Consider the following 25,551-nt stretch of genomic DNA (forward strand, 5'->3'; position numbering starts at 1 on the left):
TCCTGAGCACCGCAGAGCCAAAGGATGCTCTCCCTCTAGAGATCAAATCCAACTTATAATGAGAAATGAATGTATGTGACCTTGCCCAGGTCGCTGCTGCACAGATATCATCCAGTGAAACCCTAGACCAAAAAGCAGCAGAAGTCGCCATAAATCTGGTAGAATTAGCTTTAATAGGACCAGGGACAGACCTTTGTCCTGATAGACTTGCAGTATACATTGTGTAATACATCTAGCTAAAGAGACCTTGGATATGGCTTTGCCCAAAAAGGGTCTAGAAAAGAACACAAATAACTGGTCAGACTTACGAAAGGGTTTAGTTCTCTGTAAATAGTAACAAAACTGTCTATGAACATGTAGCAAATGCAGTTTATATTCACGGGCAGGTTAATCGTCTGATTAATGTTTGATTCAGAAGCAATTTTCAGTAAGAAGGAAGGGTTTGTACGGAGCGAGACCCTGTCTTTACGAAAGATCAAGTAAGGGGGCACGGCAGACAAAGCTCAGATAGAAAATACACTTTCAAAAGTGCATGTGAGGCTTTAATATCTTTCTTAAGCTTTAATATCTTTCTTACCTGCAGTGCTGCTTTAACTTTTTGGAGACTGCTTTTGTTGCTGCTTTTTGTCTGCTGCTTGGCTGTTTTCAAGCCCGGGATCTGCCCTGCTCTGGGCTCACTTTGCTCCCCTACCCTACCCCCATTCACACCCCCATTCCCACCCCCATCCGCATTACATTTATCTCTATCCATAACTCCACCCTCTCTCACCTTCATCCAATCAACCACCAACAACATAATCAAACCACAAGTCCCACCCTTTCAACCACACCCACATAACTCCTCAATCATCATGGCCCCTCTATTCCACACTCACCATAACTTATTTAGTATTATTCCCTGTATACTCCACATCCTCACACTAGTCCTACTAATACAAACCACATCCATACATGCAAACATATACCCCCCACCAACCAGCAGCAGCACACAAACTCTTCCCATACATCTTAAACTTAGTTATTCAGACATCTCCCCCTCTCTACTAGCAAGTAATACCATTACCTCAGACAGGTTAAAACTACTACTACGCCTACCTCCAAATTTAAAATTTGTCTAGTACTACATTACAAGCCCACCCCAGATAAACAACAATCTCACAGCATATTCTATCAACTCCACACATTAAAACAATGTGGAGATGTACACCCAAATCCAGGTACAATCAATATATATATATATACATTCACTGACAGCCAAGCTGACCAAATGTTTCCCCACACCATTCATCTACCACTAGGCTAGCTAATCCAATATCTCAACACACACTTAACCTAATTAATATAAACATTTGCAGCATTAGCAATATAACTTCTGAGCTCCATGCTTGGCTAGCTGCCCACACCACATTACTGCAGTAACAGAAACATGGCTGAAACCAGACACTGAAGATGTCCCTCCAGGATATAACATAATTCATTCAGACTTCATAAAAAGGGAGGTGGTGTAGCATTAAGCTATCAAAACTCACTACAAATAACCTATGCAAAATCTGTCCCCTCTTTTGGTAATGTAGAGCTACTACTCGCATCCTTTCACATAAATAGGAACAAGTAGGCACAACAGCTATTTATATTCTCCCAGGCCACAATATCCACATACTTGAAAATGGATTATCTTGGCTAAATCAGAATATACTGTATGAAACTATAATACTAGGAGACACCAATATTAATTGGCTAAACTTAGACTCCCCCTCTCCAGTAAACAGCATAAACTGTCTCAGTTTTACCCAACTCAGCACTACCCCCCACTCATGGCCTAACAGACTCTGAATCAACCATAGACTGGGTACTTGTAACACATCCCCAAAACTACCCCAACTCAGGAACCCTACCAAACACATTAAGTGACCACCTTCCAGCATATACCTATAGAACTCACCCACATGCAATCAAAATGCACTTGTATAAAACCTCCAGGAACCTTGCCCACTTTAACCAGGATAACCTTATAAATATTTTAAACTCCCAAAACTGGAACCCACGAAAAACACTCCCCTTAGATGAAGCCATTGACTATTTTAACAAACTCTTTTTAAATACTCTCAATAGCCTAGCTCCTATGCGTACTAAACAAACCAAAACTAACCATGCCCCCTGGTTAACAAGACTAACCAAACAAACTATGTCTCTTAGAAACAAAGCATGGAAATTTTGGCCGAGAGACAAAACACAACACAACAAATGAACTCCACTACAAACAACTCCACAACAAATCAAAAAAAGCTAGTAATACAAGATAAAAAAAGATTATTTCTCAGATAAACTATCCACCACATATAACAATCCCAAACATTATTGGAAGTCTGTATCCTCTCTATTTAACCCAGGCACCATCCAAAACCCATCCCCTGCACCAGAAAAAAAAAGCCAACAAGAAATCGCCCAAGGCTTTAATACCCACTTTATCTCTACCATCCAAAAGCTACTCAAAGGCTGCCCATCCAGAAGACTGCCCATCCAGCTCAAACATACACGTCCCAACCCCAACGGAACACACCCCCACTACACAACCAGGCAACTCCTTCACTATTCAACCTGTACCTACCTCTCTGATTTTGAAATTCCTAAAACAACTCAAACCTTGCTCTCTCTCTGCAGATAACCTTCCCCAGAATATATGCAAATAGCAGCTAGCTCAATAGCATATCCAGTTACCATTCTTATAAACCGCTCTCTCACTGAAACTTATGTTCCTCTCCTATGGAAAAGATCCATCATTACCCCACTACACAAAGGGGGTAAACTCCCATGATCTTTCCAACTACTGCCCTATCTCTATACTCTCCCCTCTATCTAAAATCTTGGGAAAAAATGTGTTCACTCACAACTATCCCCTACCCAACATGGTTTCCGGCCAGGGCACAGCACCATTACTGCCCTATTACCTTGCTCCGAATCTGTCAAAAGAAACCTTGGATGGAGGCCATCCTACCTCAGTAATCCTACTAGACCGAAGGCCTTCAACACAGTGTCACATGCTAAGTTAGTAAACCAACTATCAACACTAGGTTGCTCTCCAAAATCCCTCAGCTGGTTTACCTCCTACCTACAGAACAGGGAACAATCTGTAAAATGGTTAAATGCACAATCTCAGTACCAACCTAACAATAAAGGAGTACCACAGGGATCTGTTTTAGGTCCACAACTTTTCAATATCTTCATCAATGACCTACACAAAGCCCCCCCCTAATCCAGATCATCATCAAATACGCTGATGATTCAACATTTATATCCACCTCTAAAACATTTTCAGACCTCCTCACACTTAAACAGGCTTTTACTTCTATCGAATCATGACGTATTAATGTACAACTAAATCTAAACCCCAAAAACGTAAACCTTTACATTTCTCAACAAGCCACCTAACACTGACTTTAAAATCCTGTCTGAAGATGGCACAGAAATTGAACTAGTGAAAACAGCCAAATTGCTAAGTATAACAATAGATGATAAACTCACATACGAACACCACATCCTAACTGCAATCATGAAAACCCATTTCAAACTAGGTCAACTATACAGCCACAAAATCTACCTGGAAAAATATACAAAAATAAAACTAGCCAATACCCTACTCATCCCCTCCCTTTTATATGGTAGTGCCATTTTCACTAACCTGCACACAACCCTTAGTAATAAATTACAATTATGTTATGACAAAATAGCCAAATTCGCCTCCGGAAAAACCTTACCGCTCTCATCACTGCCATGCCATCACTGAACTAAGATGGCCAGAGTTTTCCCACCATCTACAATACACCCAACTAACCTTATCCCACAAACTAATTTCTAAACCAAATGACTGCCCTACCCTTAACTTAATCCTACAAACATACACCCCCACTAGAACACTAAGATCCTCCTGTAAACTGATGCTTATGTAGCCAAAGCCAACAAAAGAGCAGGAAAACGCCTGTCCTCCCATACCATAGCTAAGCTATAGAATAACCTTCCATCTGAAATAACCGAAATTGATCACCCAAAAACTTTTAAGGCAGTCCTAAAAACACATTATCTAGACAATCCATCCTGCACCTGCCTCAAAAGCAAACCACCTTAAACAATACACTTCACCAAATACTACAATGATAAAATCTTTGCAAAAATTAGAAGTTATGTACCTACCATAACGTTCCATGTTAGTTGTCTTCTCTCGCCTTCTTTCTTGCTGGATGGGTTCGGAGCCAATCCTCGGCTCCGACTTGGCACTTGCTAAGCAAGAGAGTCACTTTTACCAGCTCGAGGCAGCCCCATATCCCATGATGCAAGGCGGTAAATACCCAGATCTCGTTTGGACCTAGAGGGAAAACTACCTAGCATAAAAACTTTCCACTAAGGAAAGAAGAGCAAATAGCCTAAAAAGGCTGCAAGGGAAAACCAGATAACTAAACTAGAACTAACTGGTGCCCAAAGAAACAAAAAGTTTCAGAGCCAAGGGAGATCAAGGTCTGTCCAGGCAAGGGGGCAGGAGGGAGGGTCACAAGAAAGAAGGCGAGAGAAGACAACTAACATGGAACGTTATGGTAGGTACATAACTTCTAAATGTTAAGTTGTCAATCTCGCCTTCATTCTTGCTGGATGGGACCGCGTCCCTAGCACCTCTATCCTGGGTGGCTCAATGGAACAGACTCTTGAGAACCATGGAACCAAAACTGGCTTTATCCCTGGAGGCCAAATCCAATTTGTAATGAGAAACAAAGGTATGAGGAGTGGCCCAAGTGGCTGCTGCACAAATAGTATCTAAGGGTAGCCTAGCCTGAAAGGCTGTAGAAGTGGCTAGGCCTCTCTAGTGGAATGTGCCTTTGGTTTTGAGCACAGCTGTTTGCCCCTAAGTTGATAAATGTCAGAAATGGTGGAGGATAGCCGTCTAGACAAGGTCACTTTGGAAACAGGGAGACCTTTCTTATTTTCAGCATAAGAAAGAAAGAGGTGATCAGACTTCCTGAATTGTTTTGTCCTGTCCAAATAATACCAGAGTTGGCGGTGAACATCAAGATAATGTAATTTTTGTTCCGATCTGTTGGAATAATTAGGAAAAAATACAGGGAGATCAATGGATTGATTTAAATTTGTTTTTGAAGCAACCTTGGGCAAAAAGGATGGATTAGTTCTCAAGGATACTCTGTCCTTGTGGAAGACCAAATATGGGGGACGAACAGAGAGGGCATGAAGTTCTGACACTCTCCTAGCCAAGGTAATAGCGACAAGGAAGAGTGTCTTCCACGAAAGAAACTTTAGAGAGCATGAAGCAGCTGGCTAAAAAGGAGGAAAAATTAAGGATGTCAGCACTAGATTTAGGTCCCATTGAGGAGGAGGACTCCTGACAGGAGGTTTGAGGAGAAAAACTCCTTTCAGAAAAGCTCTACAAAGCTTGTGGGACATAATGTTGTGGTCTGCAAACCCGACATGAAAGTTCGAGATTGCAGCCAACTGAACTTTGACCGTGGAAGATGAAGAACCAGAGTGAAAGATTTCCGCAAGAAAATCCAAAACTGCATGAACAGGGGCAGTAAAGGGATCTATGTTCCTTGATTTCGCCCAAAGGGAGAAACGTTTCCACTTGCTAGAGTAAATCCTTCTAGTAGAGGATTTAAGGGAAGCCACTATGATATCCCTAACAGGGTTAGAGATCATAGGAAGCCTGGCTAAGGAAGGAAGTGGAGCAACCAAGCTGTGAGGTTGAGAGAAGGAATGGACTGGTACAGCTGACCCGATTGGTGGATCAGATCTGGCACTGGGTCCAGATGCCACAGCTGCACCAAAAGATGACGATGAAGGAACGGAAACCAAATTTGTCGAGGCCAATACGGGGCAATGAGAATCATTTTGGCTCTCAAAACGGTAGCTTTCTGGAGTACCTGTGGTATCAATGGAAAGGGAGGAAAGGCATAAAGAAGTCCCTGGGGCCAATCTTGGGTAAGAGCGTCTCTGGGGGGATGGCCCGGAATTGGGAAGAGAGAGAAGAAGGCTGGGCATTTGCTGTTTTGGGGAGTAGCAAAAAGATTGCAACATGGGCGGTCCCACTTCTGAAAAATCTCCTCCACTATAGATTGCTTGAGAGACCACTCGTGAGGCATGAGTATAGCTCTGCTCAATCTGTCCGCTAAAATGTTGGTTTTCCCAGGGATATGCATTGCTACCAGAAACCGATGAGAGGAGATCGCCCATTGCCAAAGTCTGAGAGCCTCTCGACACAAGGGGTAGGACTTGGTTCCGCCCTGCTTGTTGATGTACCACACTACGGACATGTTGTCCGTGTGAACTGCAATCGTTCCCAAGGGAAGAAAGTCATTGAGGGCTTGCAATGTTAAAAGCACTGCTCTCATCTCTAGGACATTTATGTGCAGGTGGTATTCGAATGGTTGCCACGTCCCATGAACCATCCTGCCCTGATAATGACCCCCCCCACCCGATCAGGGAGGCGTCCGTAGTGACTGCGGCTACCGGGGCCGGGGAAACAAAGGGTCTGCCCTGATGGACCTGGGGAGAAGAAATCCACCAGGATAGGTGGTTTTTGCAAGTTTGTGTCACCAGAATCTGGTGACGCATGGGAAGCTGTTGGAAGGACCATTGGGTGAACAACATCCATTGAAGGAGACGCATGTAAAAACGGGCCAAAGGAAGGAGAGTAATGGCAGCTGCCATGAGGCCCAATACTTTTTGGACCAGTCTGGCTTGCAGCTTTTTGCTGGGAAGGATGATCTGTACATGGTTTTGGATATCTAGGATTCTCTGGCTTGTGAGGTTTGCTGACATCCGAACAGTGTCTAAATTTGCGCCTATAAAAGTAATAGACTGGCAGGGCAATAAGGAGGATTTTTCATAGTTGATCGAAATTCCTAATTGAGTGCAGAGATTTAGGGTGTAATCTCTGGCTTGGAGAAGTTGATGCCTAGTGGTGGCTGAGAGGAGCCAGTCGTAGAGATACGGAAACCCCTGGAATCCTTGACGTCTCAGGTGAGCCGTGACCACTGCCATGCATTTGGTGAACACTCTGGGGGCTGTAGTGAGACCAAAGGACAGGGCTCTAAACTGAAAATGACTGGACCCCAGCCGAAAGCGGAGAAACCTTCTGGAGTGTCTGTGAATTTTTATGTGATAGTACGCATCCTGAAGGTCTATTGAGCACATCCAGTTGTCTTTGCCTAAGAAGGGCAAAATCGATCGAAGTGTGACCATCCGAAATCTTGTCTTTTTCACAGACTTGTTGAGTCTGCTGAGGTCCAATATTGGTCTCCAATCTCCCATCTTTTTGGGAACCAAAAAGAACCTGGAGTAGATTCCGGGCTCTGAATGGTCTGCTGGAACTGGCTGAATGGCCCTTTTTTGTAGAAGCTTTGCTACTTCTAATTTTGCGATTTCCCTTAGACCGGGTGGGACATCTGGAAGGGAATTTTTGTGAGTGAAGGGACTTTCCTCGAAAGGAATCTTGTAACCCTCGGATATGATCGACTGTACCCATTTGTCTTGTGAAAGGGAAAGCCAGGCTTCTGGGTACAGCGATAATCTTCCCCCGACTGCCTCCAAGGATGGACAGTCGGGCAACACCTCAGGGATGCTGGAAGGGCTTGTCAGAGAGAGGCTCTCTGCTGCCCTGGTTCTGCGGACCCCCTCTGCCCCTAGGGTGGCGTCTATTATTATTACCCCCTCTGCCTCTAGGGGTAAACTGACCACGTGTGTCTGGCGTGACTCCCTGAGATTTACGGAACCACATCTTTCCCCCTTCTGTCCTTTAGGGTAAGGCCTAGAAGGGGTGGAAAAACAGACTCATACGGCAGAAAGAGTCTTGCTCACACCTGGTCAACGTATCCTTCACCTGAGGACCAAACAATGTTGACCCATCGAAGGGAGAGTTTGTGAAGAACGCCTTAAAGGGATCTGCAAAATTACAGAGCCGCATCCAGGACTGACATCTAACAGCCACTCCTGTCTCTGCAGCTCTACTTGCTCCATCTGCTGCATACGAAACTAGCCGCATGGAGGAGTTGGTTATGGAGTTAAGGATTCCTAGCTGAGAAGCAATCTTGTCCTGAGCCCCTGCAGCTGTAGGATCCTGTACTACTTCACCTAATTCTTTAAGGATGTCCCTTTGAAGTCTGGTGAAGTGACAAATAGTTCAGCGAACGCATGGCAAAGGTCGCTGAGGAAAACATCCGCTTACCATACCTGTCCATGGTCCTAGAATCCTTGTTAGGAAGATGGACTGGTACGGAAGGATCTGCAAGTTCGTTCTTGGTGGCGGCCGCCACCACCATGGCATCAACAGGGACACCTTTTGTAAGAAATTGTTTCTCGGAAGGGGGCTGTAATAAATTTAGAAGGCCTCCTGGGAACTGGTTCCATGGAATCAGGAGATGCCCACGCCTTCCGAGCTATCACCTCCATGAGGGGGTCGAAAGGCTGAGACACCCAGGAGGTGGAGGGTCGAGATCCAAACGCCTCTAGGTATACAGACTCATCCTCGGAGGGATTAATGGAGGGCCAGTTTCCCCTCTGTTTTAGGAGTTCTAGGATGTCTGAAAAAGAGACATCCTCAGAGGGGGATCTTGGGGACCCCTCCGACTCATCTAAGTCGGTATCTGAAGTTGTAGACTCAGGGGAGTCTAGGTGCTTCCTCTTACAGGTCCTCTTACGTGGAGGATCTCCTGACAGATCAGGAGAATCCTTGGAAGAGGGGGTTCTTCCCAGTGGGGAAACCTGAGGCAGTGGATCTCTCGGTCCGGGAGCAAGAGAGTGGGAAGAGACATCTACAGGCACCATAGAGGGAGGAGCTAAGGGGATAGACTGCTGACTGAGCCTGGGGGCCAGCACACTCATCACCTCGAAGGCTCCCCTCCCAGGGAGATCGGAGAGACCCCGCTCCGAAGAAACAGGGGTTCCTGGGCCCACCGAAAGGAAAGGCTCCGAGGCAGATGTCGGAGCCGAGCTCACCAAGGCCGAAGCCCCGAGGGGAAGAGCAGGGTCGAACAAGGGTCCGATGCCACTCCACCCCCTCGGAGCAGACCAGGGAAGCCCGACCACCAGATCCCTCCAAGGAAGGTCTCGAGGAGGAGATAAGAGTAGAAGCTGAAGGAGCAGAAAGGGGTGGTATCTGCCCCTCAGCTGTAGCAGTGACTATTCCAATAGACTCCGGCTCCGAGCTCTGGAAGAGAGTCGAAGGAGGAACTTGAAGAGGGTGTGGACTAGTAGTCGTCTGTTGAGACGGACTATATAGCATTTGGGCTATGGGCTAGTACCTGTGATTTTAACAATCTGCTTACCACTCTCTCCAAATCGTGGTCCGAGAGCCTGGAAGACCTAGAAGATCGTCTCCGATGGCTCCGCTCCGAAAGAAGAGGAGAGGTCGGAGCCGACAGTATCGCCTCCAAAGAGGGAGACCTGGAACGCTTCCTCGACGGAACCATCGGAGCCGAAGAACCCTCTGTTCCAGACAGAGCCGACAACTTATCGGCTCCAAGCCTGGTCAAAGATGTATCGGTTCCGGCCGGAGCCGATACAGGCAAGGAAACAATGGTATCGGAGCCGGCCGGCGCCGATACCGAAGCCTTAGACACATGGTGGTCGGAGCCGGTCGGAGCCGACACCAATGTGGCAGATAAAGTATCGGCACCGATAGCCATCGGTGCCGAAGATTTAGTCAAAATAAGATCAGCTCCAGCCAGAGCCGATCTCGACTCCAAGGTAGTCGGAGCCAGGGCCGAAGGCTTAGTAGCAGAAGCCTGGACCTTGGAGGTCTTAGAGGGCTTGCCCGAAGCAGACTTGACCGGGGAGCCCTCCGGTTTAAGTAGTCCTCTTAAAATGAATTTATTTCTCCTTTCCTGCAGGACTCTCTGGCTGAAAGAGTGACAAATAGCACAGGAGTCCTGCAGGTGGAGGGGACCCAGGCAATAGATACAAGAAGTGTGACCGTCTGTCAGAGACATCTTCTGACAGCACGAGTCACACTTCTTGAAGCCTGAGACCCTCTGTTCTTTAGACATAGTGAGCACACACACAACACACTACTCACACAGTCCCAGATTCAGAAATTTAAATTAAAAAATAAACCCACACACACACCCTGACAGGAAGGGATGGGAGGGGATTGAAGGCCCGATGAAATAAATATAACTAGGGAAAGGAAAACTAGAGCTAGAGACCCTACAGCTATCTAAAAATGTCAAATAAACTAAAATATGAGAGAAAATTAGGAATGGGGTGACTAAAATTTGTATAACAAATTACTTACCAAGAGCTGGTAAAACGAGTACCTCATCAGCGAAATGGCAAACGAGATCTGGATATTTACCGCCTTGCATCATGGGATATGGGGCTGCCTCGAGCTGGTAAAAGTGACTCTCGAGCTTAGCAAGTGCCGAGTCGGAGCCGAGGATCGGCTCCGAACCCATCCAGCAAGAATGAAGGCGAGATTGACAACTTAACATCCCAGTCTTCACATTTATTAGTGTATTCTTACTAAATAGGAGACTGGAATCTCACCAAAGAAGGAAATGATGTAACACTACTATGCAATTGTAAACTTCTTGTTTTATTTTTCTCCCTGGGCCTCCACTGAAAATGGGTCTCTGACCCAGTGGACTTTCCCGGTCAACAAATGTTAATAATGTCTCTTCCCATGTGTGCATGTGCACATCTGTCAGAAACTTCTTTTGCGGATCTTTCTTGTACACCATCTTTGCAGGTCTAGGACACTGGAATGAAATAGGCAAACAATGAATTGCAAAACAATAAATCCCAGAATCCTGACATCCGCAAGATCAAAATACCAGCACTGACGGTCATCAGTCATATATCGGCATTCTCCAATATTTTTATCTTGCATGGGGTCTACACAGCTTAGTACGTTGTAATAATATCCTTCGTACATATATGGCTTATTATGCTAAAGTCTGTTACACTGAGGCAGCTATACTGAATATGCTTTGATAAAAAAAGTCTTATGTTGCTGCAAAGATACATAGAGGTAAATGTTCTTCCTGCACCTCCACTAATACAACTTGTGTCTAAGCTCACCAAACTTTGGGGTTACTTTAAAGTCCCACTTCACTGAAGCCAGTCTGATGCATCAGTCTCAAATTAATGCACTGTAATGAGACATTTCCTGACGAATTAAAGGAATAAAAGTTAGCAGTGTCGCAAAAAACGAAAAACAACTTAATTAATTGTGGATTCTGCCTGTGAAAAGACAACTGCACCATCAACTATGGAATTATGATTCAATAAGATGGTTGGTTATAATTATTAACTAATAAGTGTCTTCTTGTTTGCAAGTGTGCATATGAGCATTTTTTGTGTGCGACTAAACTGAAATATTGCATCCCAACAAAGCTCAGAAATCAGTGTGCTGTTTTCAGATATACAATGATTGAATCCCTGCTACAATGGCTTTTCTGATTGATCTTTATTTTCAATGCTTTCTTCACTAGAGTGTTAAGAATGTCTACACATGGTTCTATATCCTACACTGATTTTTCTTTGGTGGTCTGGGTCAACTAACTAAAATTACAAACTCTGAATGATAAGGTAAGATTTAAATCCTGAAACTTTGACACTAAATTTCCAAAAGAGAAAAAAACTATGAAAAGCTAAAAAGTGCGATTCAAAAAGGTCAGAGGTCAGTGACAGGCTAACAGATGGTGGACGGGCTTTGCAGGTGTTAGGTATGGTCTGGCAAGGGGCAGCTCTGAAGTAAGAGTCTGATTGATTTAGGGACTAGTTGCCTTATCCTAGTGTAGAGTAAGACACCAGTCAACACAGGACCATGTACACTCCTAACCAATAAAACTATGTCAAACTAAAATGGTAAATATAGGTAAACCCAACTGGAGACCTCACTGAGGAAGATCTACTTATCAAACTGCCATCCTTCTAAGCATGACAAAATGCATTCTAGAAGCCTCTTCAGAAGGGCTGTTAAACAGTCCACTAAGCCTCCCATTTTGTATTCCCAAACTGCATTCTTTATTTCCATGCATTGTTTCTTTCTGTACCCATTTGGAGTTGCTAGATTTCTTCTTCTTCTTTTGGCTTTTTCCAGTTAGGGGTCGCCACAGCGGATCACCTTTCATGATTGGCAGTGGAGTTTTACAGTGTTGAGTTGCCAGCCCAGTACCCAACCTTCCACAGAAGGCACACACATGCACGCACTCATGCCTAGGGCCAATTTGGAGTGTCCAATCCACCTACAGCATGTCTTTGGGATGTGGGAGGACACCGGAGCACCAGGAGGAAACCCACGCAACCAGAGGGAGGACATGCAGACTCCGCACAGAAGGCACCCCAGCTGAGGATCAAATCAGAGAACCTCTTGCTGTGAGGCGGGAAAGCTAACAGCTGCACCACCATGGCCGCCCTTTATCCTAATTTTATGATAAAAAATATTACTATTAAGAATGTCATGTTTTTATTACAGAGTCTGGGCTGAAGACTATTGATTCTGTGCTTATTCACACCCCTTGTGATCCAAGCTTCAGTTTGTGTATGAAAGTTGGTATCCCACAATTCCAACTAAGTGGGTGGGGGTTATATAATTATGTATGCAAATTTTATGTTAACCAGCGTACAGATTTGTACCTATTTTTCATGTGCCTTTGTCCAGATTTTTGATGTTTCCAGATTGAGAGGTATGGGCGGAGACACCCAAGAGGTGGGAGGGTCATTTCCTTGATTTAATTATGCCACTTAAATGTTTTAGTCATGCCTGTCCACCACAGTTCTTTTCTTTAAGCCTATACACACCAAGCTCTTAGTCTCTGTTTCTATGGCTTCTCAGACAGACCATGCATACTTTTGTTGCCCTTCTCAGAATTAGCTGTACTGCCTATGTCATCTTTCCACAGATGCACACAGCACTCCAGCTCAAGTCTTGTCAAATGTCTATGCCTCTTAATGACTAAGCACAAGAAATCTGGAAAAAGCCAAAAAAAAAAAATATATGGGAGAACAGATAGTCAAAATCAGGGATAGATTTTAAATATTGCACTTATGAACACAGAAAGTTGCTGGAATAACAGGGTTTACATTAGCATGCATTTTTCTGAAGGATATAAGTCTGAAAGTCAAATTTATGTCATTATTTAGCGACTTCAATCCTCAATGATTTGCCAAAAAAAAACACACATTTTATTATGAACACATTAAAAATATGAGGCAAAAATCTGGACAGTCTGCAAAAATCCAGACAGCTGAGAGGTATGCAATTGCCTATAAACAGTGATGGTGACTTCTCATTTTCCAATACAGACATTTTTATTTTTTTTTTATTTTTTTTTTTTACATTCAAGTATTCCTTTGTTCCATTTTCTCACATTTAATCCCAAGTCTTCTTAAAGACTCTGTGGTCCAACTGTCAACTATTTACAGAGGTAACCTATTCTACTTATTCACTACAGTTCAATGAAAAAGTATTTTCTAATTTCCAGGCTGAATTTTGCATCCTTAATCTTTAGCTATGTCCCTTCTTCTACCTCTTTCCTCCTTGGCTGTATGCCAGAATACTGTTCCCTCAGTGTCCTGTGCACCCACACAGTTTCTTGTTCTGAAGTGAGATGTATAATTTGGCTCCCTTAACCTCTCCCTGTCCACCACATCTTTTACTGCTCTTGTAGTTTTTCTACATCTTGACAAGACTGATACCCTTATCCTGGTATAGACACCAGAAATAGAATTATTGTTAAAAAAATGCATTCATTTGTTGACCAAGTAAGTGAACTGGTCCCTGGAGTCTTCACAGAACATAGTACTACAGTTGCCTGACAAGAGAAAAAGGTTTAGTTCTCATAATCTGCCATTGTACTCTATTCTCCTTACTATACTTTCTCAAGTAGCTCGATATTTTTATCCCTGTGTGGACATAAGAGATGTAGATTTTAAAATTTAGTTACTTAAGTGGGTAAATGAACTGGCCTTCTTGGTGTTACCCTACCCGGGTCATCATTCTTTGTACCTTCTCAAGTAGCTTGATATCTCTATCCTTGTGAGGACATATGTAACTAAATATTATACACAGTTCTCAAGTGGGTAAATTAACTGGTCCTTCTAAGTGTTGCCAAACTATTCATTGGCTATAAACTTGATGAGATTTTAACTGGTTTCAACTCTGCAATGGATAATAACCACAGACAAATCACTATCCAGTTGGTTTCTATTTGTGCATCAGTAGCAATTTACCGTGCGAGTTGTCCAAACTGATTTATGCTGTGCATTAATGCTTAGATGCCACTTCTCAGCCAACTTTGCCAGTCTCGTCACATACCTTGGAAGGTTCGCTTCCCCATCCTCCAGTGACAGCTTGATCACAGTATCTACTAGAAATGTGAAACAGCTCTTAATGGCCTTCAATAATGAAACAAATACATTGGGGTGACCCCTGTTGAATCCCACTACTACTTCTCTTTCCTTTCATAGGACAACCCTAACTACTATTCTTTGCCACCCAAATACCTTTTACCCCTTTGATCAACTTTTCTCCTACTCCAAGTCCATTCATTTTGCTTATCAGTCTCTTCTGAGTGACTTGAGTCAACAACTTAATTAGCAAACAGTCGATCTGCAGAACACTAATCATGTTATTTTGATAAATTCCAGAATAACCAGTCATAAAAGATTCAGACTGGACTGACAGGGCCTTTTTCCATGGAATCCATGTTGATAATTATCCAACAATTTGCCGTTCTCCAGAAAACCAACTAGCCTTACTGTCAGTATTTAATGGAGGTAGACCACTGGCCAATTTCAGTCTCAGACCAGGATAAGTAAACAATAAAATGCACATTATATGCATGACACACAGCAAATGACTAATCATGGAATTAATGTGGAATTCCAGAAGGACAGAAGAGTCAAGAAGAGTGATTGCAAGGTAAAACTAACTAGTATTGTTGTTTTATTTGACCAGATGCAATGCATTTGCATTGACCTTGAATTAACCTGGTGGTCTTCATTCAGAGAAGGTTTTGGGTATTAATAAATGAAGACTCTGGTTTATTAGTCTTTTTAATGTTTTTGCCTACATGGCTTTTTTGTGTGACCCTTTTATCTGATGTTTTGCTCTTTTGGTAAGTGACTGTCAGATGTCTTTCCTTTTCCCTTTACTCCCAGTCAAGTTTGCACTTTATTCATCCCTTTCCACTGTAGCACCTCTACAGTGTCATCCTCCTTGGTAAGATCTGACCATAAAGCAATCACTTTCGAAGTCACCATCTCCCCTGACCCCCCCCTTGCCATGGTCAAACATAACTTTTCAAAAGCTGACTACAACCTCCTGAGAACAGGTATAAGCAGCTTCGCAGCCACCATCTCTTCAGCTGGAACAAGTACTAATGTCCAAGCCTACACCAAAAAACTACATGAGCACCTATACAGCTGTATGGACTCAGCAATACCTGACAGGACCAAATCATCTTAGCAACAAACAGACTCTATAATAAAAGGAAAAAATTGCTGTCCAGGACCAAGAAGGAGCAGGTGCCAAGTCGGAAGCAATCTCTCCTTTGTGTGAACAACCAAATAAAGTCACTGGTGAAATCCTCTTAAGGCTAACTTTGAGTCCAAATTGGCCACATCCACTAAGGACAATCACAAGGCATTCGTCGCATACGTCCGCAATCTCAAAGGTAACTCCCAAATTTGCTCTGAATTGGTGGTTAAGAACACCACATGCACAAACACTATAGATATAACCAACCTGCTAGCAGACAAGTTCAGTGAAAACTTCACCCCCTGTCCCCCCATCAGTAAACCAGGACAACCCCAGCACCTGCTCCCCTCTCCTCATCACCAGGGAACAGGTTATTAATGCTCTCTCAATGGCAAAAAATACAGCCTCCATGGGACCTGACAACATTCCTGGCTGTGTCTTACTCTCAGCACCACTAGGCATCCTATTCAACCAAAGCCTGTGCAACGGCTTCATTCCAGCAGAATGGAGGACAACCAGTGTCATCCCGCTGCACAAAGGTGGAGCGTCCACCGACCAAGGCAATTACAGGTCCATCAGCCTAACTAGCTTGATCTGCAAGGCCATGGAATGCATTATCATGGACCTTATACACACAGGGGCATTGACAATCTCCAAATTCTGGATCCCACACAGTTTGGTTTTGTCAAAGGGAGATCATGCCTTTCAACAAACAGTATGTATGTCTTCCTGAAGTACAGAATTAGATGGACTGAATAAAAAGTAGTAACTCTTTAAAATTTTTCAAATCTGAGTGTGTGTCTGTGAGCATATCATGCACATATATTATATATGAAACACATTAACACACAAACACACACACAAATGCATATGTATACAGACAACATGAGTTTTACCAGTCAACAGAGGACCTACTGCACGACAACAATATAAAACAGGAAGCCAAAAGCAGGGGAGTGAGATTTGCTCACAACAGACTTTGCTTTTATGTTCAAATCTATCCAGTTATGTAAAAAAAAAAAAATTGCCACTTTAACTCTTACCCCCTTCCAAGAATTATTATTCATAACGCTGTCAAATCCTGTAACTTTACTTGACAATACACGAGAATGGTAAATCTTACGTAACCCACATCTAGAAAATATAATTTCTAAATAAAATAAAAATATGAATTCTAAATCCAAGACTTTGGAAAATACAGTAGATGAATTGCTGATCTTCTGAATGATTTGTAGGTGTGTGATGCGTGTAAATGACAGACATCCCCAAACCAATACCTCAAAAAATGGCAGACACATCAACACTTAAAATGGTGATGGTAGCAGTTCATGTTTGCAGGTAACACCTGGTTAACATCTTCAGTTTACAAGCAACATCAAGCTACATAATTTGACAGCTATTTGACAGCTGTACAATGAAAAACAAAAATAATACCTACCATTCTACGATTTCTGGATGCAGAATAGTATTATTCACTTTAAATCTGAAAAAAAAAAGGAAATGTTTTAAGATGATTTCATTATATTCTGTAGCTGTGCGATAATTAAATAATCAGAATGCCATGTTAAATGCTAGACTGAGTACTATACTTGGGTTCGGATTGCATTAGTTGGCCAAATACCAAACTAATTTATGAAAAGAAAAATACCGAATAAGTTTAATACATCACATCATAACACAATCTCATTTTCTTTTCCCCAAAAAGGAAGCACTTCAATAAAACATTACACTACTTAACCCATTTTAATTTTTCCAGTTAATAATGATTACATGACAATAACATTGTGCACTAACATTTAAAACAAACAAAAAAAAAACTAATACATTTATCTTTGCACATCAAACTAATTTATGAAAATATTAATGTATTAGTGCTGTAAGCATGTCTCAGGAATTACATAAACTGCACATACAAGGTTGCTCATGACTGTTTATGCGTGATTACTCTTATTATATATAATTAATTGTAATCTATATTTCTACTCCATTTTATTGTAGGCCTAGCAGTACTGTAAAGGGGCATCTCATGATCTAATAAAACAAAGTGCATTTTTTTGAATTCTTTCTTATACTGTTGCACTTTAATTGATTGTTTCGTTTAAGTTTTTTTTATCTGTTTAATTGTAAAATTCTATACACTCAAGTGCGATAGCCTTTTTTCTCTCATTTAAAAGTGTTTTTATTCTTGTATCTGCTTTAACTTTTGAAAACAAAAAACAACAAAAAACCCTATCTCTGTACTCGTTTCCCACCTTTCTAGAGCTAGTAGAGTCCGGTTTTCAGATTTTGCTGAATTCTAGGCTGTTTGTAAGTTCTGTGTTGCCAGACCTTTCTAAGATAGAGGGAAGCTTCTCTGTTCATCAGTGAGAGTGGTGAGCTTAGAAACAGCCTGTCGGCTTGAGGAGTGGTTTCAGCTCAGAATCTGTAGTTTTATTGGCCATTTTGGGCTATTTCTATTCCTTTCATCTTTCTGTTTAAAAACCCATGTCTGCGCAGTTTTGTGCATAGTGCAGCAGTGTTTATCTGTGGTTAAACTATTCCAGGTGGCAGATCTGCTCTTCAAATTTTCCCTTAGAACTAGCCAGTCTTCTAGTTTAAGCACTAAAAACTGTTCCTTGTGCTCAGCACTTGTCCAAATCTCACTGCAAGCACTAAATAATCTACAAATTACTGCAGCACTCAACCTTCCTCACTAATCAAGAGGAAATCATCTCCCAGTACTTAAATTAATAAGCACTAACCATGCATTGTCCAAGGGTCAGCTCCTGGTGTTTTCTCCTGTCCACCTGATGAATCTGGGCATCTTGGAGGCAATGTAGCAATTGCCTCATGTACACTGCCAACCCTCTCCTCCTACCACCCAACACTACAACCTGTGAGAGATGCACTTATATAACCAAACTAGAAGCCAAGCACTCTCCAGCCAAAACTGGACTAGACAGTCAAGAGGAGAAGGCTAATACCACACCGCACTCAACACATAGTCCATCAAAACATGCACCACCCAAACCCACACATAGTAACACAAAACACATACCTACATTCGTGGAGGCTCTCAATAAAAATCTGCCCAAACAACAGAGACCTCCAAAGCTGAAATGCAAGCAACCCCCCCCCCCAACACTACGCAAATGACACATAGCCCACAAAATCAGTGTGCCGCTCAACCTCAGCCCATAAGACAAAACATACCCAACACACTAGTCACTGGCGACTCTATAGTCAGGCACACTGACATCCCCCTCACCAGGCTAAACAAGGAGAATGTTACTGTCAGTTGCCTGCCGGGTGCCAGGATCTGGCAAATAACTCATGCACTCCGGTCACTCCACAACAAGTACAAATATGACTCTGTCATTGTCCATGTTGCAGTGAATGACCCAAGACGTACCTCCCTGGACTACATGGAGACATGGAAGAGCTTTCTGACCATGTGTCCCAGGCAGGTATGACACTAGCCCTGAGTAGCATCCTGCCATCACCCAGAATGATGAAGAAACAAAAATTGCCAGCAAGGTTTAGCAGTCGAATATGCAGCCCAAAACAAGATAGTGAATGATCAGACTTTTATTATAAATAAAAAACAGACTGGTTTCGGCAAAATGATGCCTTCTTCAGTGTTGAGCAAACAATCAAAATAGACACAATAAAAAAAATGCAAATTTATACAGAGTGCTAACCAATAAGCACATGAAAGTGCTGTTGAAACTCATGAATAATACATGATGTATTGTGAACTGGCTAACACTATACCTGAGACCATGGCTAATATTTATGTTACACCTGAAACAGATAGTTCCAAAGACATCACAAAAACAAAATCATAATAGACTATGGAACCATAAAGGCTATAATTATACATAATAAAATATGTACATCCATAGTCATGATTATATTAAATATAAAAAATATATGTAAATGAAAGAAAAGAAACTGTAAGGGGCCCATTTCAAAAACAGACGTAGTGAATAGCTGTAGCTACTCCTTGTAATATACATGTGTGTGTGTGTATGTGTATATATATATATATATATATATATATATATATATATATATATATATATATAAAAATGTGCATTAAATGATCCCTTATTAGACCCATCACGGAGTACACCCCATTTGGCATATACCTCGCAAGACATCTGCAACAGCTGGAAAGGCCACAGAAATACCTCACTAAGAAGATCACCAACCTCAAACAGATGCCATATGCAAACAGTCTCAAAAACTTCTACTCAGTTGCATATCGCCTACTCCGAGGCGACCTCTGCCTAATGTACAAAGCCATGTCTAACCCAAACCTGATGGACATGATACACTTAAAGAAATCAGAATCTCTCCGAGCCACACACTCCAGGGACTTAAACCTTGTCACCACAATAAACAGAAAATGCTGAAGGGATGAATTCCTGTCCCACAGACTTCCCTTGTTCTGGGATAGGCTGCCCATTCATGTCAAGCAAAGCTCCTCATTAGCCCTCCTTAAAAGAAATCTTGACAACTGGATAAGAAACAGGAAATTCACCTGGGGATCACTGCTGTGGCTCTGCTCGACAGAGGAACACGAAAATAACTTTCTTGGGTGGTGAAAGCCAGGGAACCTCATTTGGCTAGACTTATGGCCCTAGGGCTGATAGCCTAGTACTTACCTATGAACCTAAATAGTAGTACTGTATACAATATGTACATTATCTGAAAGCTAAAGCTACAGGACCTTGGGCTGGGGTTTGGCATAACAGTTAAGGTATTTACCTCACAGATACAAGGTACAGGCTTTGATTCTCACCTTTGACAGAAATTGGTTAGGCTTAAAACAGTCCACAAGGGCAACTAGTGTAGTACTTACCTATGTAGATGAAGTAAAGGAAGTACAAAACACCTGACAATATCCACTGGAAATCACCTTCACTGAAGTACACAATTTTGATACATATACTAAAAACAGAAAACACAATACAGTAAACAGTTATGGCATTTACTGTAAGAAATGAAGACCATTCACACTCATGTGGGAGGTACTAGACCTTCAGAATAATGTGATCAACTCGGAGCTCAACAGCAGTGGGGAAGTGACTGTCACTTTAAAATCAAATAGTGATACTTATTTAAATACAGACACACATTTTGTATGCAAACTACTTCACTGACTAAATAAAAATTGCTAACTGGTTCCATATTAAAGAAGAATAATCTCCTTATTGTACCCTAGACTACCAGCGTTTGACTAGTAACATGGGTGCTGGAGGGACTGGCTGATGTTATTTTCTCCATCATGGGGAGGGAGACCACTAAGGTCACTGCAGTGGTGATGCCTCCACTCAGGACTGGCTCACTCCCTAACAAAAGATTTGCCACCACCTGTAAGTCAACAGGACAGAAGGCTCTGACCCAAGTGGGTAATGCATGGGTCAGCTGTTGCAGGAAGGGAACCACTGGGCTGATACAGAAATCCACAAAAAGAAACATTTGCCCCATTAACTGCTGCCATCTATCTCATTCAAATATGTCCGCAATCAAATTCAACCAGTAAGTGAATGTGACTGTTGAGACAACTGCACAACAAAAATGCAGCTCGCTGCTGTCACTTTTAAACCTCACAGTTCACTGAAGTTCTATTTATTTGAGGGTAATGGCAAAAATAAACACAAGTATGGTATATTTCGTCTGTTTGCATTCAGTTTGTTAATGATAGTCTGATGAATGTCTGTTGATCAAGCTATGGGGATCATTGAAATGAAACGTCCGTTTTAGTTCTCACTCAGGACTCAAACCTCAAGCATTTAATGCTGGTTGCAGTGACACTGAGCCAACAGGACACTCGGAGCAGAAAGGTGTTGAGTTTTCCCTTAACAGCCTTATCCTTTCAGCTAGGAATCCTCAGCATGGTGATCAAGATCAAACTACACGCACAGGTGTGTAGCCCTCTGCTTAGTCACCACACTTCTGAAATGTACCTCATTATGAAGTACGTTCCTCATTCTGATCCTTAAGAGCCCATGTTCTTCATAATTCCACACTGAAAGAGTCTGTTATGCATTGAGTGTTAACTGGAGCTACTTGGTATTTGGCACCCTTTGCTAGAAGTCCAGAGTGATTCTGCTTTAATCCAATGCATCCATGACAAAAACATAAGTGTATTTTGTGTCTCTGTTGCACTTTTTATATTGCATTGTATCTGCTCAGTGCATTCTTTGTCTGCTTTTTTACTTTTGTTACTGCATACTTTTTACACTTTTTCAACTGAATTTTCAGCCTAGATAACATAGTCTAGACTCAGACCTGCTGAATCTAGCCTGTTTTTTTTTTTACACCTGAGCACAAAATCAGCCATCTTACATTAGGAAGGGCTCCTCTGCACCCTTGTGGCAGAACAGTGTGGATCCAGCATTGTCTGAGCTAGGGATTGCTGGAGGAAGGTTCACTGTGTACCTACGTATTGGTAGATTTGCTTAAAACCGTTTAATTTTGCCTGTAATTTAAGCCTTGCATTTGTGCAGTGCATAGGGGTTAGCAGTGCCCGATATAAACACCTTGAAACAACTGTCACGGAAACCCTCAAAAGCTTCTCTGCTGCACTAAAGGCAACCTAGTTGTGCAGTAAGTAGCGTTGCCACACCTATCATCCACAAACCTCAGTTAAACAACCCTTGATAGTCCTAGCAACACAAACTGGTCAATCTATCCCACTCCTTTGCCTAATGGCTCATGCGGTAAAAACCTGCTATAATGGACAGGCAGTTTCTCAATTTCTCTGACCAACCTGACTGACATGGGAATATTGATGCAATGTAGTAATTGCCTCAGGCATACAGCCACACATTTACTCCTACATCAAACAAATACCCTATGTGAGAGATTTAAGTACACTATGAAATTGGAATCACTTTTATCATGCAACAACAAATCGAATACCAGTTTGCCAGTACACACACTTCACCTCTCATACATACTTAAGACAGGACACACAGACTCACAAATATGGGGGTACTCACTGAAGTTTACTAAATGTTCAGAGACCTCCCAATGTAAATAAAGTGCACACACTGTTATGCAACTGGAAACCACTGCACATAACACATACAAATGGGTCTCAAAAATAAGCCACCAAGGCAAAACACCTTTATGCCTAATGTCCTGCTCATAGGCGACTCCAAAGTGACTCACACAAATGTTTCCCTCACCAAGTTGGACAAGGAGAAAGTCAGTTAGCTGCCTGTCAGGTGCCAGGATCCATCAGATTATGCATGCACTCAAGTCACTCAAAAAGTACCATTATGACTTGGTCATAGTTCATGTTTGGGTGAATGACTTGAGATGTACCTCTCTGGACTACATGAAGAGAGACATGAATGAAGTCTTGGACTATGTCACACGCTGGTATGCCCTAGCCCTAAGTGGCACTGCACCTTCTACCAGTATGATGCCACAGTATAAGGAAAAAAATGGTTGACTTCAATAATATGCTTAGCTGCTATCAGTCCAGGGGGATCCAGTATCAGCCTGGTATGACATGGTTGAGAAGCCACGCTGCTTTGCCAGAGATGGCCTGCACACGTTTCCTCAAGGCTTTCGGATACTGGTAAAGGTGCTTGCCTCCCCCATAGTGCCGTTTTAGGCAATGTCAAAATAACAAAATTTCAGACGTAAAAAAATTAACCATAGGCAAACTCAAGGTTCTGCTGCTTAATGCTAGAAGTCTAAACATGAAGCTGCACTCCCTGGAAACGCTCCTCAAGTTGAAAGATGCTGACATCTGTGTAGCTACTGAGAATGGTTCAAGGCCATGGAGAGCACCCTGGCTGTGCAAGGCTACAATGTCTTTCACACATTTAGATCTCAAATGAGCATGAAAGAACCAAAGGTGGATGTGTATCCATCTTCATTAAAGCCAAGTACACCTTGAGACTGGTTAAAGTAGGACTCTCTCGTACTTCATGTCCAATTAACTCTAGGCAAAATACCCTACCACATCACTGCTTGCTATAGGCCCCCCTCTTCCACATCACTGCTTGCTATAGGCCCCCCTCTTCAAACCAAGAAAGAAACACTGCCTTATCTGGACTTACTGGAATTACGTTCCATACAGCCCAACACATTACTCATGGGTGACTTCAGCTATCTGTCCATCAACTGGGTGACATATACGACCACAAATGCTTGCCCAGACATTCCTGGACTTTGTTAATTCAAATGCTCTGGGGAAGAGACTGATGTCCGAAAATGAGAGTGAACTGACTCGGCAGAGGAAGAATTCCCTCCTCAGCTTGAACAAACAAATCAGAAATCTCATGAAATCTTTTAAAGCCAAGTATGAAGCTAAAATAGCATCCCAAGCTAAGGGTAATCATAAAGCATTCTTTAACTATCCCCAAAACCTAAAATAGAATGCCCAGCTTTGTGCAGTACTGGTAATACATGGTACCACTCACTGCACTGGACGAAATTGCCAACCTGTTAGCTGACAAATTTGGTGGAAAGGTCACGCCTCCCCCCCCTTACCATACCCAAAGCACACACTACATCAGCCCTCTGCCTATTATCTCTACAGATCAGGACTTATCTGCGCTCTCCAAGGCCAAAATCACGGCCTCAATGGGACCAGATAACATCCCAAGATGCTTATTAAGCAATCTAAAACAGGACCTAGCAGACCCACTTAGTGATCTCTTTAACCAAAGCCAGAGAACTGGCTTTGTTCCAGCAGAGAACAGCAACAGTAATCCCCCCTTGCACAAAGGAGGGCCCATCAACAGACCCTAGGAACTATAGATCCATAAGTCTGACTAGTCTCATCTGCAAGACCATGGAAAGAATCATCATGGTCCTTATCAACAAGGACATAGGTGACCTTCAAACACTAGATACAACCCAATTTGGTTTTGTTATTGGTAGATCATGTTTATTAAACCCAGTAGACTTTTTTGAGAAGGTCACCAAATCCCTGCCAAAGCTTTTGATACAATCTCCCACTCAGGCATCACTGAAAAACTTTCTCAGTTGGGGATTAACCCTTATGTCACTAGATGGGTAGCCAATTGCCTCACCAGCATAACACATACTGTCAAAGTTGGTGACTCCACCTCTACCAGTAGATCAGTCACCAATGGCATACCATAAGGTTTTGTGCTGGATCCTTTCCTGTTTGGAAGTGCAATCATTGAATCAACCCAAAGATGTTAACATACTACAGGAAGGGCTAACACAGTCACATGATTAGTTTTAGACCATGGCTTTGGCACCAGACACAAAAAAGTGTATTATAACTCCCTTTAGCAAAGTAGAATTCCCTGCTAACTACAGTACTGACACCACCACCCTAAGCTCAAACCCAGTGGTGCGAGACCTAGGAACACAGGTTAATAGCAATCTGACTTCATCCACCAGGTTTCCACTGTGGTAAGGAAAGCATTCTATATTGCACACCTCATAAAGTAAGGGCAACTGGATCCAGATCTAAGGATGTTATAGCTCTCTGTACTCAACCCTCATCAGACCACTAACAGAGTACAAAACTCCCTTTTGCATATACCTCAATAGACACCTGTAGCAGCTGGAAAGACAACAGAGGTTCCTCACTAAGAAAATACAGGGCATCCAAACCATGACTTATGTGGATAGACTACAATCCCTGTTACTGTACTCTGTGTCATACAGGCTGCTGAGACCCTGCCCCAATGGATGTGCTTCACATCTGTAAATCTAATAGCACAAGAATGATCTTAACCTAGCCCTATGACATTAACAGAATATGCTGGAGAGACACATATGTCTCGCAGACTTATACTCCTCTGGAACAAACTTTCAATTCAAGTAGAGCTTCTGACTGACCCTATTAACGTGCAACCTACACAAACGGATGGCAGATTGTAAAATCACTTTGGGGTGGCACTCATGCCCCTCATGGACAGGGGAAGTCAGTGCTGACAATAGATTAGATCTGCAAAATATGTTCCCTTAATAAGGATAATTGGGGTAAACTGGGATTAACATGGCTAGGCTTGTAAGGGATATAGGGTCACTAGCCTAGTAACCTCCTATGAAATGATATTCATGATAATACCATATCATAT

At 42.5% G+C, this 25,551-nt stretch overlaps 1 protein-coding gene across 1 annotated transcript in view; it reads right to left on the reverse strand.

The window, feature by feature from the left end:
* Positions 1 to 25,551, reverse strand: part of PEPD (peptidase D) — a 699,082-nt gene that overhangs the window by 455,285 nt on the left and 218,246 nt on the right. Inside the window, exon 7 of the mRNA XM_044081883.1 lies at positions 16,920 to 16,964. Coding sequence (XP_043937818.1) covers positions 16,920 to 16,964 — 45 coding nt within the window. The remainder of the gene's footprint in view (positions 1 to 16,919; positions 16,965 to 25,551) is intronic.

The sequence above is a fragment of the Protopterus annectens genome, chromosome 8.part1, assembly GCF_019279795.1.
Source record: "Protopterus annectens isolate FY-2018-M chromosome 8.part1, PAN1.0, whole genome shotgun sequence".
NCBI classification, from domain to species: Eukaryota; Metazoa; Chordata; order Ceratodontiformes; family Protopteridae; genus Protopterus; species Protopterus annectens.